This window comes from Protopterus annectens, chromosome 11.part0, assembly GCF_019279795.1.
Source record: "Protopterus annectens isolate FY-2018-M chromosome 11.part0, PAN1.0, whole genome shotgun sequence".
Lineage (NCBI taxonomy): Eukaryota > Metazoa > Chordata > Ceratodontiformes > Protopteridae > Protopterus > Protopterus annectens.
The window spans coordinates 11,030,779-11,045,880 of record NC_056745.1 but is presented as its reverse complement, the minus strand read 5'-3'; the positions used below and the strand labels follow the sequence as shown (position 1 = coordinate 11,045,880).

General features: G+C 45.0%; 1 protein-coding gene across 1 annotated transcript in view; it reads left to right on the top strand.

Moving 5' to 3' along the window:
* LOC122815120 overlaps positions 1-14,806 on the top strand; it is a 75,150-nt gene extending 60,344 nt beyond the window's left edge. Inside the window, exons 3-5 of the mRNA XM_044087371.1 lie at positions 6,464-6,675; positions 7,083-7,328; positions 14,444-14,806. Of these exons, the coding sequence (XP_043943306.1) occupies positions 6,464-6,675; positions 7,083-7,328; positions 14,444-14,716 (731 nt within the window). The 3' untranslated portion in view covers positions 14,717-14,806. The remainder of the gene's footprint in view (positions 1-6,463; positions 6,676-7,082; positions 7,329-14,443) is intronic.
* Positions 14,807-15,102: the final 296 nt, after the last annotated feature.

The window sequence follows — 15,102 nt, the reverse complement described above, 5'->3', positions numbered from 1 at the left end:
AAGTGAAACAAGGAAATAAGTACAGTAAGCAATGCAGATATCACTAGGGATCCACAGAAGTGCTGAAAAGCTACGTTTTAGGTGAAATTAGCAATTCAGGGAAATAACAAGCAAACAAGCATACAAACAAAGCTAGATTCAGCAGGCCTGGATCTAGTCTATGCTACAGCAAACAAGTTGTACCAATTTCAGTAAGAAACAGTTCAAATATGCAGACACTATAAGCCTTTAACCAGAAATTCCCAGCTCAGAAGGGCAGAGTCCAGCCTCTCCTCCCACAAGAGTGCAGACCGCAAACCTTCTTAATGTAAAATAACTGTCCTGAAGCCCAAGTGCTTAAACCAGAACTAATACACTTTTAGAATAACAGACACTGAGCCCTCATTCAGCAGTTCCCAACTTAGAAGGATGTAAGCTACCTGTCCTGCCACCACAGTGCAGGCCACAAACCTTCCTAATGTAAAACAACTGGTCTGAAGCCCAAGTGCTTAATCCAAAAGACTTAGAATGATAGCTACACTTTAATCAAGTTACTACCAAGCAGTAATAAATACAATTGAATACTTTAAAGAATGCCTGGATTGGTGTTCAAGTTATACAAACAAAGCTAGGTTCAGCAGGCCTGGATCTAGTCTATGCTACAGTAAACAAGGTGTACCAATTTCAGTAAGAAACAGTTCAAATATGCAGGCACTATAAGCCTTTAACCAGAAATTCCCAGCTCAGAAGGGCAGAATCCAGCCTCTCCTCCCACAAGAGTGCAGACCACAAACCTTCTTAATGTAAAGTGGGTTTTTCATTCACTCTGTATATAATGTCATTTATCAGTTTTCTACATATCCATGAGACGACTATGATATTCACTTTCTATATAACAAATGTATATATTGCATTGTGTCATTCACTCAGTATATAATGTCATGCATTTACTGGGCTTTCACTGGCTGAGACTGAAATACGTCCATGGAACCAATTATCTACCCCAATTAAATACGTCCATGGAACCAATTATCTACCCCAGTTAAATACGTCCATGGAACCAATTATCTACCCCAGTTAAATACGTCCATGGAACCAATTATCTACCCCAGTTAAATACGTCCATGGAACCGATTATCGACCCCAGTTAAATATGTCCATGGAACCGATTATCGACCCCAGTTAAATTCAAAATCAATGCATAAAGCAAAGGCTGTCGTAGATGAACATTTTACATATTCTCTGAAATAATCAATTTATAATACAAAGCATACTCTGTCTGTAAATAAATATATAACAATACCAACAGACACATCAGCTTAATTGACAGAAACAAAAACTTACAGAAGTGGGACATATGGCCAGAAGTTTGGCTACATTTGCTGGGTACATCCCGGCTTGGGCCGTAATGCTGACGCCATAACCTCACTGTTATTCTCATTATCATGTGTTCATAGGTCAGTACCGAGCTAAGGACCAGCGGAGCCCCTTTAGGCCTAGCCGTGCATCCTAAATCTCTTGTCATATTGCATTTCGGTTTTACTTATTGCTTTACTGCCCAATGGCTGCAACTTTCTGACTCAAGCAGTGTTTTCCAATTTGCATATCTGGTCTAGCCAGCATAAAAAGTTAGCATGGGTTACAGACATTAGATATAAAGAAGTGCAACAGCCCTTCTTTCAAATGGCAAAAGCTCCTACTTGTGAAACACGTTACATTAGTGCAGGACTCACAAATGAGCCAAATTACAGATTAGGCTACCTGCATCACTTAACTCCAGTATGCAAAGTGCACACCACAGTCAGTGCCAAAAAATAAGAAAAAAAGTTCTGATAATGGAAGTACAGCATTTGCTCTCAACACTGTAACCCTACCACTGTTACTAACAGTGTGCCACTTTTCCCTTCAACAGACTCACATTGACTAGTGGTACTCTTAGGGAAAGCATGATTTGATGTAATGACATATGTGTTTGGATACTCCTTCTGGGCCCATCTCATTTGCTCACTCAACTGAGTGCAGTGAGATCATATTCTGATTTCAGGCACTCCTACTTTGTACAAAGAGAGCATCTGGGAAACAGACAAAAAAAAATTAAGCTTATTTCCTGCCTTTCCTGTTAAGTGGTATAGAATATTTGTAGGCTTCTGAGCCCCCAAGCCCTTCTGTGTTGGAGGGAAGCCTTCTAGCCTAGTTTTTTTTTCTTATAACTAGCCAGTTTTATAGTTTCAGCACTCAAATCTGTTTCTTTGATCTCAGCACTTGTTCAAAAAAAAAAAAAATTCATCTGCTTTTACTGTACTTGTGTTTCTACCTGCTTTATTTTACTTTTGCATCATCTTAAAAGTACTCAATTGTATTTATTACTGCTTGGTGTAACCAGGGTTGCCAGATTTCCAGCAACCCAGGTAGGGACAAAAAAAATAGAAGGTCTCTCACGAAGTGAAGACCAAAAAAAAAAAAAAAAAAAAAGGTCTTCGGCAACTGAAGACCAAAAAAATACACAGCAGATAGGTTAGTTACTTAAATGTGCTGCAGTTGCCTTGAATTGTGTGTGAGTAGGTGGTGCATGGGTTAGGAGGGAGGTGAGTGAAAGGGGAAGACACTGGAGGTAAAACAAATCAATGTTGTACTTAAAATATTACATAAATAATCATTAAAATGCAATTGGCAGACAAAATAAAACATAAACTGCAGTAGTAACGCCACATCTGGTATCAGACTGCAAGTCCAGAGTGGTAAAAAAGTAGAAAGCTGTTTGAATTACATTAGTTCACAGAGTAAAATACAGGAAAATATTGCAAAGAACACGCTATAACCACAAGGGCAATTCGAATCTAGCCCAACAAATGGGAGCTGTGAGTGCAAGCTTGCAAGCTCCACTACAGAGGGATTTAATACAGTAAATCAGTAATGGCTATAGTGTTGAGACTTGCTGGCAATCAGAAGCTACCCAAGAGGAAACAGAAGCTGTGACTGCAAGCTTCAACAACGACAGTAAACTAGGGCTTTATTCCAAATCATATAGCAGTATTCTAGCGTTTAGCTGTATTGGCAAACACAAAACTATGTTGACAAACGGAGGCTATGCCTACAAGCTTTCAAACGCTACTTAAAAGGGATATATTACAGTAAATCAGATAGCGGTATCAAATTACGCTGGGAGTTATTGTACGACGCAAAATGGTTAACAAATACTGTAAGCCCTGAAGTTGAAAATGCTATATCTAGCTTAATTCTCGCCAAACAAACAGGAGCAGAGACTGCTTTATCGCAAATGCTAGTAAAGAGGATATACATAAAAAAAAATAACGTTGACCTTTTGGCAGTAACAAAGCCTTTTCCAGCAAACAAACGTCAGCTGCGACTGCAAGCTTCCTTATGGCAATACAGTGCGATAGTGTAAACTGCTCAAAACATACATACACAACTATGAAGTGGATAATATGCAAGTCTGCCTTTGAAATGATGAATATTAAACTTACATTACAAACATTCACAACCACAAAGTAGATAATATGCAATTCTGCCTTAGAAATGATGAATATTAAACTTACTCAGATGGTATAATATACAATTCTGATTTAAGGATGATAACACTTACTCAGCTCGTTTAACACAGAACTGGACCAATACAGGTGTTAGCCAAGGTGCAAGGCCAGCAGCGAGCTTCTCGTGTTTAATGCATTGCAGTTCCGCATTAAACACGAGAAGCTCCGTGTTTAGCGCTTTTTGATTGGCCCGTATACCGGCATATGGGCCAATCAAAAATCGCTAAACACGGAGCTTCTCGTGTTTTAATGCGGAACACAAGAAGCTCCGTGTTTAGCAATTTTTGATTGGCCCGTATGCCAGGTATGCGGGTCAATCAAAAAAAAAAAAACAAACAAAGTGGAGGCTGGCCGGGATTTAAACCGGCAGGGCGGGACTCGGGATCAGGCTACTGATCTCGGGACAGTCCCGCCCAAATAGGGACGTCTGGCAACCCTGGGTGTAACTCATTCTAAGCCTTTTGATTTAAACACTTGGGCTTCGGACCAGTTGTTTTGCACTGAGAGGGTTTGTGGTCTGCACTGTAGTGGCAGAACAGGTAGCTTACATCCTTCTAGGTTGGGAACTGCTGATTGAGGGCTCAGTGTCTGTTATTCTAAAAGTGTATTAATTCTGGTTTAAGCACTTGGGCTTTCAGGCCAGTTATTTTACACTAAGAGGGTTCGTGGTCTGCACTCTTGTGGGAGGAGAGGCTGGACTCTGCCCTTCTGAGCTGGGAATTTCTGGTTAAAGGCTTATAGTGCATGCATATCTGAACTGCTTCTTACTGAAGTTGGTGCGCCTTGTTTGCTGTGGCATAGACTGGATTCGGGCCTGCTGGATCTAGCTTTGTTTATATGCTTGTTGTTTGTTTTCTTGTTATTTCCCTGGAATGCTAATTCCACCTAATACGCGGCTTCTCAGTGCTTCTGTGGATCACTAGTGATATCTGCATTGCTTACTGTACTTATTCCCTTGTTTCACTTGAAAGAAAGTTACTGTTTGTCGTTTTTGCATTTAAGTTACCTGTAACACATTGCACTTAAGTTACCTGGCACTTGCTCACTAAAGCAATTATATAAGTCAGCACTGAAAATTAAAAGCACTACACCCTCACTCCCCACTGGCCCTTGTTTTCAATTATTAAGGAATTCCCAATATTATTCTAGCATGTCCAAAGGTCAGTTGTCAATCTCCTCTCCGGTTCAGCTGGTGAATCTGGGAATCTTGAGGCAATGTTACAACTGCCTCCTGTACACAGACAACCCTCTCCTCCTCCCAACAAATTCCAACACATGTGAGAGATGCAACCATATAGCCAAACTGGAGGCTAAGCTCTCTCAACTCAGTACTGGCATAACCAGTCAGGAGGAGAAGGAAACCACACTCACTACAATTCCAGTCTCACATAGACCTACCATGGCAGCAAACCAAACACATAATCACACAAAAACATACTCGGAGGCTCTAAATAAAGATCTGCCTAAGCAGCAGAGACCTCCAAAGCAGACACCCAAGCAACAAAACAAAACACGTGCAACACATATCTCACAAAGCCAGTGTGCCGAACAGTCACAGCCCTTAAGACTAAACAACACACCTGATACACTTGTAATAGGTGACTCTATCGTCAGGCACACTGACGTCCCGCCACCAGGCTGAACAAGGAGAGGGTCACGGTGAGCAGCCTGTCGGGCTCTAGGATCCACCACATAACACAAGCACTCAGGTCACTCCACGGCAAGTACAAATATGACTCAGTCATTGTCCATGCTGGTGTGAATGACCTGAGACGCACTCCCTGGACTACATGAAAAGAGACATAAAGGAGCTCTCTGAGCATGTAGCCCAGGCCGGTATGACCCTGACCTTGAGTAGCATCTTACCCTCACCAAGAATGATGCCACAATATGAAGACAAGATGATCAATTTCAACAATTGGCTTAAGTACTGGTGTCATTCAAAGGGGATCCAATGCCTGTCAGCTTGGGATGATATGCTCGACAAGCCACGATGCTTCGCTAGGGACGGCTTGCACCTGTCACCCCTGGGCTTTCGGATATTGGCAAAGGCTCTTGCTACCCCCATAGTGCCTTTTTTAGGCAAGGCTCAAAAGACAAACCCCCCATGGGTGAGCAATACAAAAACACCACTTAGGGACTGAATACCTTATTTTGTGCCATACTTTTGGACTGTGTACCTCATTTATTGCCATGCACGAGGACTGTGTACCTCATTTATTGCCATGCATGAGGACTGTGTACCTCATTTATTGCCATGCACGAGGACTGTGTACCTCATTTATTGCCATGCACGAGGACTGTGTACCTCATTTATTGCCATGCATGAGGACTGTGTACCTCATTTATTGCCATGCATGAGGACTGTGTACCTTATTTATTGCCATGCATGAGGACTGTGTACCTTATTTTTTTGCCATACTTAGGTCAACTGTGGATCAGGTGGCCATATTACAGAAACACTTGTAATTTTTTCTAAAGACAAAGGAGGTACACAGTACATATGTCTTATCATGATGCATTTTAAATGGTTGAGAATGATAATGAAGTTAGTAGTGGTGTGCAAGAGCAGTCTGTGACTTTACAGCGGTATATGGTGTAATGATATTAACCGAATCGGAATCCTTGAGTGTTAACGAAATGCTCTGTGAAAGGAACTGTGATGAAATCGGTGAGCAGCAGTACTGTGTTTTCTCATTAGTATTAATTTTTGGTAACGTCAAAGTTAAACCGAGTTGGATTGATTTAACAATGGCTGAGTGGGGTATGCAAATTCTGTTGACAAATGACTGCTGTATGGCAGAGGTTAACAGATTGTAGAACAAGACTTTTTTTGACAAGCCAGCAATCAAGTTGCAACATCATGTTAGCTTACAAAGTGCAATGTGACTTTTGCTAATAAAGTTTCTTTTCCACCTGTACTCCATTTTCAGAGCTTACAGCCATGGAGACAAAGAATGACAGTGAGAATGCACCTGCACAGACCCAGGCTGCTTGTCAGACTACAGTGGGACATGAAACTCATACAATGTCTCGAAGGCAAAGAAATCGGTACAAAGAAAATATGAGACTGAGGAGTGACAGACAACAACAGGCAGCTAATGGCATGAACCAGCAAGGACAACAGGATTTTCAGAGTTTACAGGTATAGTTTCACCCAAGGGTGAGGTTAGCACACAAATTATCAAAGGCTTTGTTCTTGAATGTGCTGTATGCAAGCTAAGCATGGCATGAATAAGTTGTATTATGTGCATCCAAACTCCTATCAGTGCTGTGTGACGCCCAGCAGAAGGTGTGCTTGCATGTTATGGGTATTTTGGGGTGATGAGGTGCTTCATTCCTTACAGTATACTGTAATGGCTGTGTGTGTGTGTGTGTGTGTGTGTGTGTGTGTGTGTGTGTGTGTGTGTGTGTGTGTGTGTGTGTGTGTGTGTGTGTGTGTGTGTGTGTGTTCCATGAGCAGCATCAAGTGTGTTATGCAGTGGCATTAAAAAAGAAATCAACAGGTACATTTGTTATGAGTGAGTGATGCATATGTTTGTGTACTTACAGGCCAAAATTCAGGGGCTTTCAGAAGAAGAACTGCGTCAGCTGTGCACCATGATTGCTGAAAGGAATCCTGAACTGCTGTGGGAGATTCTTGAGGAACAGCAAGAGAGGCGTAATATAGCAAATGTTGAACATCATTCAAAAGTCCCTCCCTCATGGTGTGTTTGCCATTGCTGCAGAAATATGCCTACTGCGATAGAAAGTGTCTGCTGTGGGAAAGCACCAATGAACTGTTTATCATTTGTTTCGGTGAGTACAAGATTAGTAAAACACCTTGTTGAGTGCCAACAATCACATCAGGTTAAGTGATTTGTATATAATGAAGACATTGTTGCAGTGTTTATGTATGATGATTATATTGCAGCTACTTTGCCTGTAGTTTCATAAGTGATTACTATCCCGGGGGGGAGGGGGATCTGCCTCGCCCAGGCAGCCATAGGCCAAATACATCAGGTGGGCTTTTTAAGTATAGCTATGATCCACAATGCATTTGACAAAGGCACACATGGTAGCCTTAGATATATAAGCGTAGCCAGTGTGAATTATTGAATCTGAAGTAGTTAACTTCATTTGATCAGCAACCTGTGGATATCGGATCCAACCTGGATCTGAGCCAGCAGCTTTCCAAGCTAAAGATCCAAGCTCTCAGCTCCTCCCCCTTACCCATAATACCCTGCTACCTCCCTCCAGTCCTCAGATCTCATTTGACACGGCTTCCGAAGCATAAGGAATGAGCTCTTGGCATTTTTTAGTGAGAAGAATTTAGGAGTTTTCTTGTTTAAATTCTAGCGATCAGAGTGTGTTATAGACCCATAGTTTAGTTAAACTATTTGTTATTTACTTTTAGTGGTGAATTAGTGTTTTTCCCTTCCCCTTACTGTGTGTGTTAGGATGTGTGCTTGAGCGTGATGGCCAAGGGTCCTAAGGCCATTTTTTCAAAATGTGCTGAGTGTGGTCATAAGCTGTCCCCAGCGGATGGCCACACTCAGTGCATTCTCTGCCTGGGGGTAGCCCACTTAACATCGGGCTGCCAGATTTGTGCAGCCTTCAACCCCCGGGCTGTGAGAGACAGGAGGAACAAGTTAATCTTGGCGGACTCTTACCCCCGGATTCTTCTTCCTCCTCTCCCTCAGTGGCGCCAGTCACGGCTGCGACTGTCCAGCCTTCAGCTTCCCCTCCCCTGGCTGGGACTCAACCTCCTGCTGTTTCCCAGGGAGAGGGGAGCTCTTCTAAGAAAGATGGGGGGCACAGAGAGAAAGAAAAAGAGAGAGCCATAAGAGCCATAAGCAACGGGCCAAATCAGCACCTTCGGCTCCACCGGCTAAAGTGTTTGGTTCCCCCGCGAGGGTTTCCAGGTCTTCTCTCTCTCTCGGCTCCGTTCTCCATGCTTCTGTCCGGAGCCAGAGGAGAAGTTCCGGTCACCCTCGAGGTCATCTAGGTGGCCTTCCAGGTCTGCCTCGATGACTTCTTTGAGGTCTACGAGGAGTTTGTCCTGCGCAGATATGGACCGGATGATGCGTCGATTCCTGCAGGCCCAGATGCAGATGGGAGTGCTCCTGCCTCCCCCCTCTGGGAGGTAGCTCAGCCCCTTTCTTTGCACCAATCGCTCCTTCTCCGATCCACTATCGGGTTTCAGAGCCATCGGAGACGGGGAGTCAGCGCCGATAGTAGTTGCTACTTCGACGCCGGCTTTACCCTCGAGTTTATCGGGTCATCTTTTGGATCTGAGCTCTCGGGGCCAAGAGCCGAGCTTCGATCCACAGGGGTGAGTGTGTCTTTGGCTCCATTGTTGTTGGAGCGCACTTCCCTCTCGGGTCCGATGACGTTGGCTCCAACACCGGTCCTCACATCGGAGCTGAGGGGACTACTCTCGGAGCCAGGGGAGAGTGGTTCACCTTCGGCGTTCGATGTGGTGGAGAGGGTGCTGTCGGAGTTCGAAGTCCCCGGTCCGTGCTACGGATCCACCCTTCACTCCCTCGCATTTGGGCCTGTCTTCCATCGTCAGGCCCCAGGGACAGCCTGCGTCTGCGCCCCAGTTAGTTCCTGTAGAGAAACAGGACCCCGTTGGTGAGCCCTCCTCGGACAGTCCCACCGAGGAGGTCCCTCACAAATGAAAGTGCAAGTGAAGGCACTTGGACTCCCCTGAGTCCCTCATGGAGGACACAGACTTAGAGGAAGGGGAAGGTTCCCCCAGGTCACTCCCAAAGGACGTCTCCTTTGGAGACATTATGGAGATGTTGCACATAAGAGGGGGGTGGTCAGCCCAAAAGCCTTCCTCGGATGAGTCTGCATTTCTGGAGGTGTTTGACACAGGCCCGTCTACCTCCTGGGTGTCCCCCCGGCCGACCCCTTGGTAGACTTGATTACTACCAGAGCTTGGAAAGAGCCAGACACTGTGAAGCCAATCCTCAAGAGACCGGACAAACTCCTTAGTCCCCCTTCTGACAAGCCCGCATGGAATAAAAGTTCCCCGGTAGATGCCATGGTGGTGGTGGCTGCCACCAAGAAGGAACTGGCACAAGAAAGTTCCTCGGTCCATCCTCCTGATAAGGAGTCTCGGATGATGGACCACATTGGAAAGCAGATGTTTGCTTCAGCCACCTTTTCTATAAGGGTGCTGAATTATTTGGCACATGTCATTAGGCTCCAGTGGGATCTGATAAAAGAATACGCTGGGTCCCCCCCAGAGTCCATGGCGGCCGAGGACAAACGTACCTTCGTGGCTCGCATAGCCACTCTAAAGTCAATGTCAAACACTTCTATGCGGCTTCTCTCCCTTGCCACGGAGAGGGCAGCTAGAGCCAGCGGAGCAAGGCTCGCCCTGCGGCGCCATGCCTGGCTCCATCTTTGTGACTAACCCTTCAAGGCATCCTTCGCTAACGCTCCCTTTGACGGTTCTACGCTATTTGGCAAAACCATCCGTGACACGCTACTCCAGAGCGAGAAAGATGGGAAGACTCTGTCTGCCATCGGAATCTGCTTCTCTGCTCCTCAAAGGTCCTTTTCAAGGAACCAGAGAGGGCAAAAGAAGATGTGGTTCTGGAAATATCAGCAGTCCCGTCCTGCTCCGGACCCTTCGTCCTTCAGAGGCAGGGGAGGACAAGGTGGACGCCGGCCCAGAGGCAGAGGGGGGGCCGAAGAATTTCGGGTTGAGGGAACCCTTATCCAACCGACCTGTGCAGCAGCCCTGAGGGGTTGCCCGACTGTCCCTCTCTGGAGGCAGTCAGGGGGCGTTTTTCAGAGCATCTAGCAAGTTGGGAGTCCATTACTACAGATTGCTGGGTGCTCCGAATCATATCCAGAGGTTACTCTATCCCCTTCCTGAATCTTCCCCCGTTAGGGAGGCACCTCCCCAATGTCCCACCCAATCAGAGGGAGGCTGCAACTTCAGAAATAAAGAAGTTACTAGAAAAAAGGGCCATCCAACACGTCCCCCCAGAGCAATCTGGGTTGGGCAATTACTCCACGTTCTTTTTAGTGCCAAAAAAGACAGGGGACTTAAGGCCAATTCTCGACCTGTCAACCTTGAACCTGTGTGCTCCATAGACCTCAAGGATGCATACTACCATTCTCATGGACAGACGATCCAGGAGGTATCTCCACTTTCGGCTGGGGGCCAGTCATTACCAGTTCAGGGTTCTTCCCTTCTGGCTCACCACAGCCCCCAGGATGTTCACCAAGGTCATGGCAGTTGTAGCAGCCCACCTGAGACTTCAGGGAATTCAGGTCTTTCCGTACCTAGACGACTGGCTCCTCACCACCCCCACCAGGCATCTACTCTCTTTTCTACCAGGGATTATGCTTTACTCTTGGCCCATCACCTTGGCATTACCATAAATTTCAGGAAGTCTTCGCTTTACCCTGTTCAAGTTCTAGATTTCATAGGGGCCAGGTTGGACACATTCCAGTCCAGGGTCTTTCTCACAGCAGACAGGTTATGCACCTTGTCACTCCATGTATTGGCGCTTCTACAGTCTCCGGCCCCGACCGCAGAATTAGTCCTGAGAGCCCTAGGATCCATGGCGGCGGCCTTCAGTCTTTCACCTTTTGCTCGATTGCACATGAGAGTCCTTCAAGTGGACCCTTCAATTCCAGTGGTCCCTCCTCCTACACCCTTTGGATTAACCAATTCCCGTGAGCAAGGTTTGCAGGAGCTCCCTTCTCTGGTGGCTTCATTCCCGAGAGCTTCGGGAAGGGAGACCATTCGTGGATGCCTCTACCCCAAACCACGCTGACCACGGACGCTTCTCGCCTTGGGTGGGGGGGGCATTGCATGGGCAGGACTATCCAAGGCACGTGGACCCCTGTAGAGGCCGGTCTGCATATCAGTGTTCTGGAGATGAGGGCGGTGCTTTTAGCGTTGCAAGCCCTTCAGGACCTTTTCCCTCCAGGGACTATTGTAATCCAGACGGACAACATGGCGGTAGTCTGGTACATCAACAAACGGAGGAACCAGGTCTTACCCTCTTTGTCGAGAGGCTATGAGAGTTTGGGAATGAGTGAGTTCCACCAACCGCTTTCTAACAGGGAGGAACCAGGTCTTACCCTCTTTGTCGAGAGGCTATGAGAGTTTGGGAATGAGTGAGTTCCACCAACCGCTTTCTGATAGCAACGCACATTCCAGGTCGGTCCAACATTCTAGCGGACAAGCTGAGTCGTTCTATCCTCACACCTTACGAGTGGTCTCTAAACCCCTTAGTAGTGAAACAGATCTTCCTGAGATGGGGTCAGCCTTGCTGCGATCTCTTCGCCTCTCCTTCAAACGCAAAATGCAGCGATTTTTTTTGTTCTAATTCCCCCATCGGGAGAGAATCCCAGAGATGCTCTGGTTCATGCTTGGCCATCCGGTCTTCTTTACGCTTATCCTCCTCTTCTGCTAATGAAATTTCTGCAGAAAGCTCGTCGGTTGGGGAGCAAAATAATCCTCATAGCCCCATTCTGGCCTCATCAGATCTGGTTCCGATATCTGCGGTCTCACATCATAGCTCCTCCTTGGGTCTTAGATCCCATTCCGGATCTGATCTCTCATCCTTCGGGATTGCAAACTCCGAACCTGGATGACCTCAAGCTCACGGCTTGGTTGATCCAGTTCCACTAACAGCTAGGACTCCCGGTATCTCGTCTTCCATAAAAACTATTCTGGTAGTGGCACTTAAACCCTCTACCAGGAAAATCTACAAGAGTAAATGGAAGCGTTTTTCCATCTGGGCCAAAGAGAGGGATTTGGATACTTTCTCGGCTACCGTTACAGCAGTTCTTGGATTTCTGTCCCACATTTTCCATCAAGGGGCCAGTTCTTCTACTGTGAAGGTTCAGATGGCTGCCATTTCTCATTTCCACATCGGGGACAACCTTAAACCCTTAGCTTCCGCTAAGATATGCAAGACCTTTTTGAAAGGCACCTTCCTCTTAAGACCCCCAGTCAAGAATGCGGTTCCCCCATGGGACTTAACTTTAGTTCTCCAGGCCCTAACGGCTCCACCCTTTGAACCTGCAGCTTCCGTTGACTTAAAATACTTATCCTGGAAGACTGCCTTCTTGATTGCAATTACTTCAGCTAGGAGGGTATCTGAACTTCAAGCCCTTTGTACGAACCCCCCGTACCTGGTTTTCCATAAGGACAGAGTACCTCTCTGGACTAATCCTTCATTCTTGCCTAAAGTGGCCTCCGAGGCCAATATCAATCAAATCATAAATTTGCCTGTTTTCTTTCCCAACTTTCAAAACAAAGGGGAGTATAAACTGCACTTGTTGGATGTGCATAGACAATTGCCATTTTACTTGCATAGGACAGCTGCTTTTCGCAAATCAGAACAGCTTTTCGTGTCTTTCACTAAGCCGTCCTTAGGCAAGCCAGTTATGAAGGTTACCTTAGCCAGATGGATTTCCCACTGCATCTTATAAGCGTATTCAGCTTCCGATAGGCCAGAACCCTTGGGGGTTCATGCTCACTCAACCCGTTCTATGGCTACCTCTGCAGCATTTTGGTCAAGAGTTCCCTTAGATGACATATGTTCAGCAGCTACTTGGGCCTATTCTCAAACTTTAATTTCTCATTACAAGTTGGATCTGATCTCTAGAGGTAGGGCAGCCTTTGGCTCCGCAGTGCTCAGGAATATCCTTCCTTGAGGTCCTCCCAGGTTTTTGGTAGCTGGGGACTCTGTCTCACAGGTTGCTGATCAAATGAAGTTAACTACTTCAGATAAAGAAGTTATGTACTCACCATAACGTTCCATTTGAGTAGGTGACTTCATTTGTCAGCATCCACCCCCCCTTCCCCCTAGCCTGTTTCGTGATCATATTCACAACAGAAGGTTTCCTTCTGTTGCGCATCAGGTTAGGGTTTCTCTTTCGAGTATGTTAGACTGTTGTTGGTTGAGAAGTGGCAAACTCGATCTGAGGACTGGAGGGAGGTAGCAGGGTATTGTGGGTAAGGGGGAGGAGCTGAGAGCTTGGATCTTTAGCTTGGAAAGCTGCTGGCTCAGATCCAGGTTGGATCCAATACCCACAGGTTGCTGACAAATGAAGTTACCTACTCAGATGGAACGTTATGGTGAGTACATAACTTTTTTTATTGACATATACTCATATTTTATGGATTTAAATTTCTCTTAATATGTATGTTATTTTTATGAACGGTTGCAAAAGACACTTTAGTGATGTAGCAGATAGATCATGGTCTGTATTAGCTGAAATTGATGGCAACGTGGGATAGTTTGTACAAATGATATAATGGCCAAACTATGAGCCATTTTGTATGCAAGATGAATTCTTGTAACAGATACTGTTGTGGTTCAAGGCATCAGGTATGTACCGTAATGTAAGTGGTACTGGTACAGTATCCCAATGAGGTTAACAGGTAATCTCAGAATGTATACCTCACCTATGTACACATTAAAGATTAATGTTGGCCGGATGATGATGGACAACATAACTGTGACATTACATATGTATTATCAGGTGTGGTGCAAAGAAATTGTAAGACACAGCCAACTCAGTTTTTTATAGAACCCTTACAAAAGTGTCCATCATGTAGAAGGTGCATGAGCAAACCATGACTGTGTTTAAGATATGCACGTAGACTATGAGCAGTTGTCAGCTGTAACAACTAATGTCTTATTAATTTGGAACTGTTGAAGATAGCATCGGGATATAGTTGCTGTATTGAAAATGAAAAAGAACTTATTAGCTTAGTTATTGTGACACCTAATTGAAAGTTGCATGAAGACATGACACTGTCAGTGCATTTGAACGTGTACTGTTGCATTAATGCATCATTTGTGTAACTTATTAAGGAACTTAGACTATGTTTTGAGCAAATTGTCATTGGCTGTAGAGAGAACTAATGTTATTTTTTTTTTCAGGAAATGAGTGAGGTTGTACTTCATAAGACTGTACTACATGTTGCTGATAGATACAGGCGAACACTTTTTGGATTACCAGTGGACACTGATGAAAATCATCGCTATCGCCACTGTGCATATCGACAGTTTACTGTCTGGCATTATGGTCGAATTGGAAGCAGAGCACCAGTTATTCCCAGTTGTTGTGTCTGGCGCATTCGTGACTGTTATCCTGATGCGTTAGGCCAGTACACTGGTTTTCAACCTAAACGGAAGAGGACTGCATATGACTAGTAATGTGATGTTGTCATTAATGAATAGTTCTTAACTAGTAAAGTTTCAAATGGTTGCAATTTTACAATAAAAAGCGATATTGCCTAAACACTGAAATTTACGTGTATTTGTCAATGAGATTGAACTGCACCATCAGCAAGTGGTTCACTTATGGCAACTGTATATTGAAGTCAATGAATGAATGTCATGTTTTTTTTTAGTGTATAAGAAAATAATTAGTTACTGATGGTACACTAGTTGTGGACAGATGATTTTATGACAGATCAATGTTTGGGACTCTGAAAAATAAAAGACTGGTATCATGTGATCCTGTTAAGCAAATCATGTAGGAGGAGGGCAAAGTAATGTTGAGGATATGTAGTGCTATGTGTCCATGAAAGAAAGTG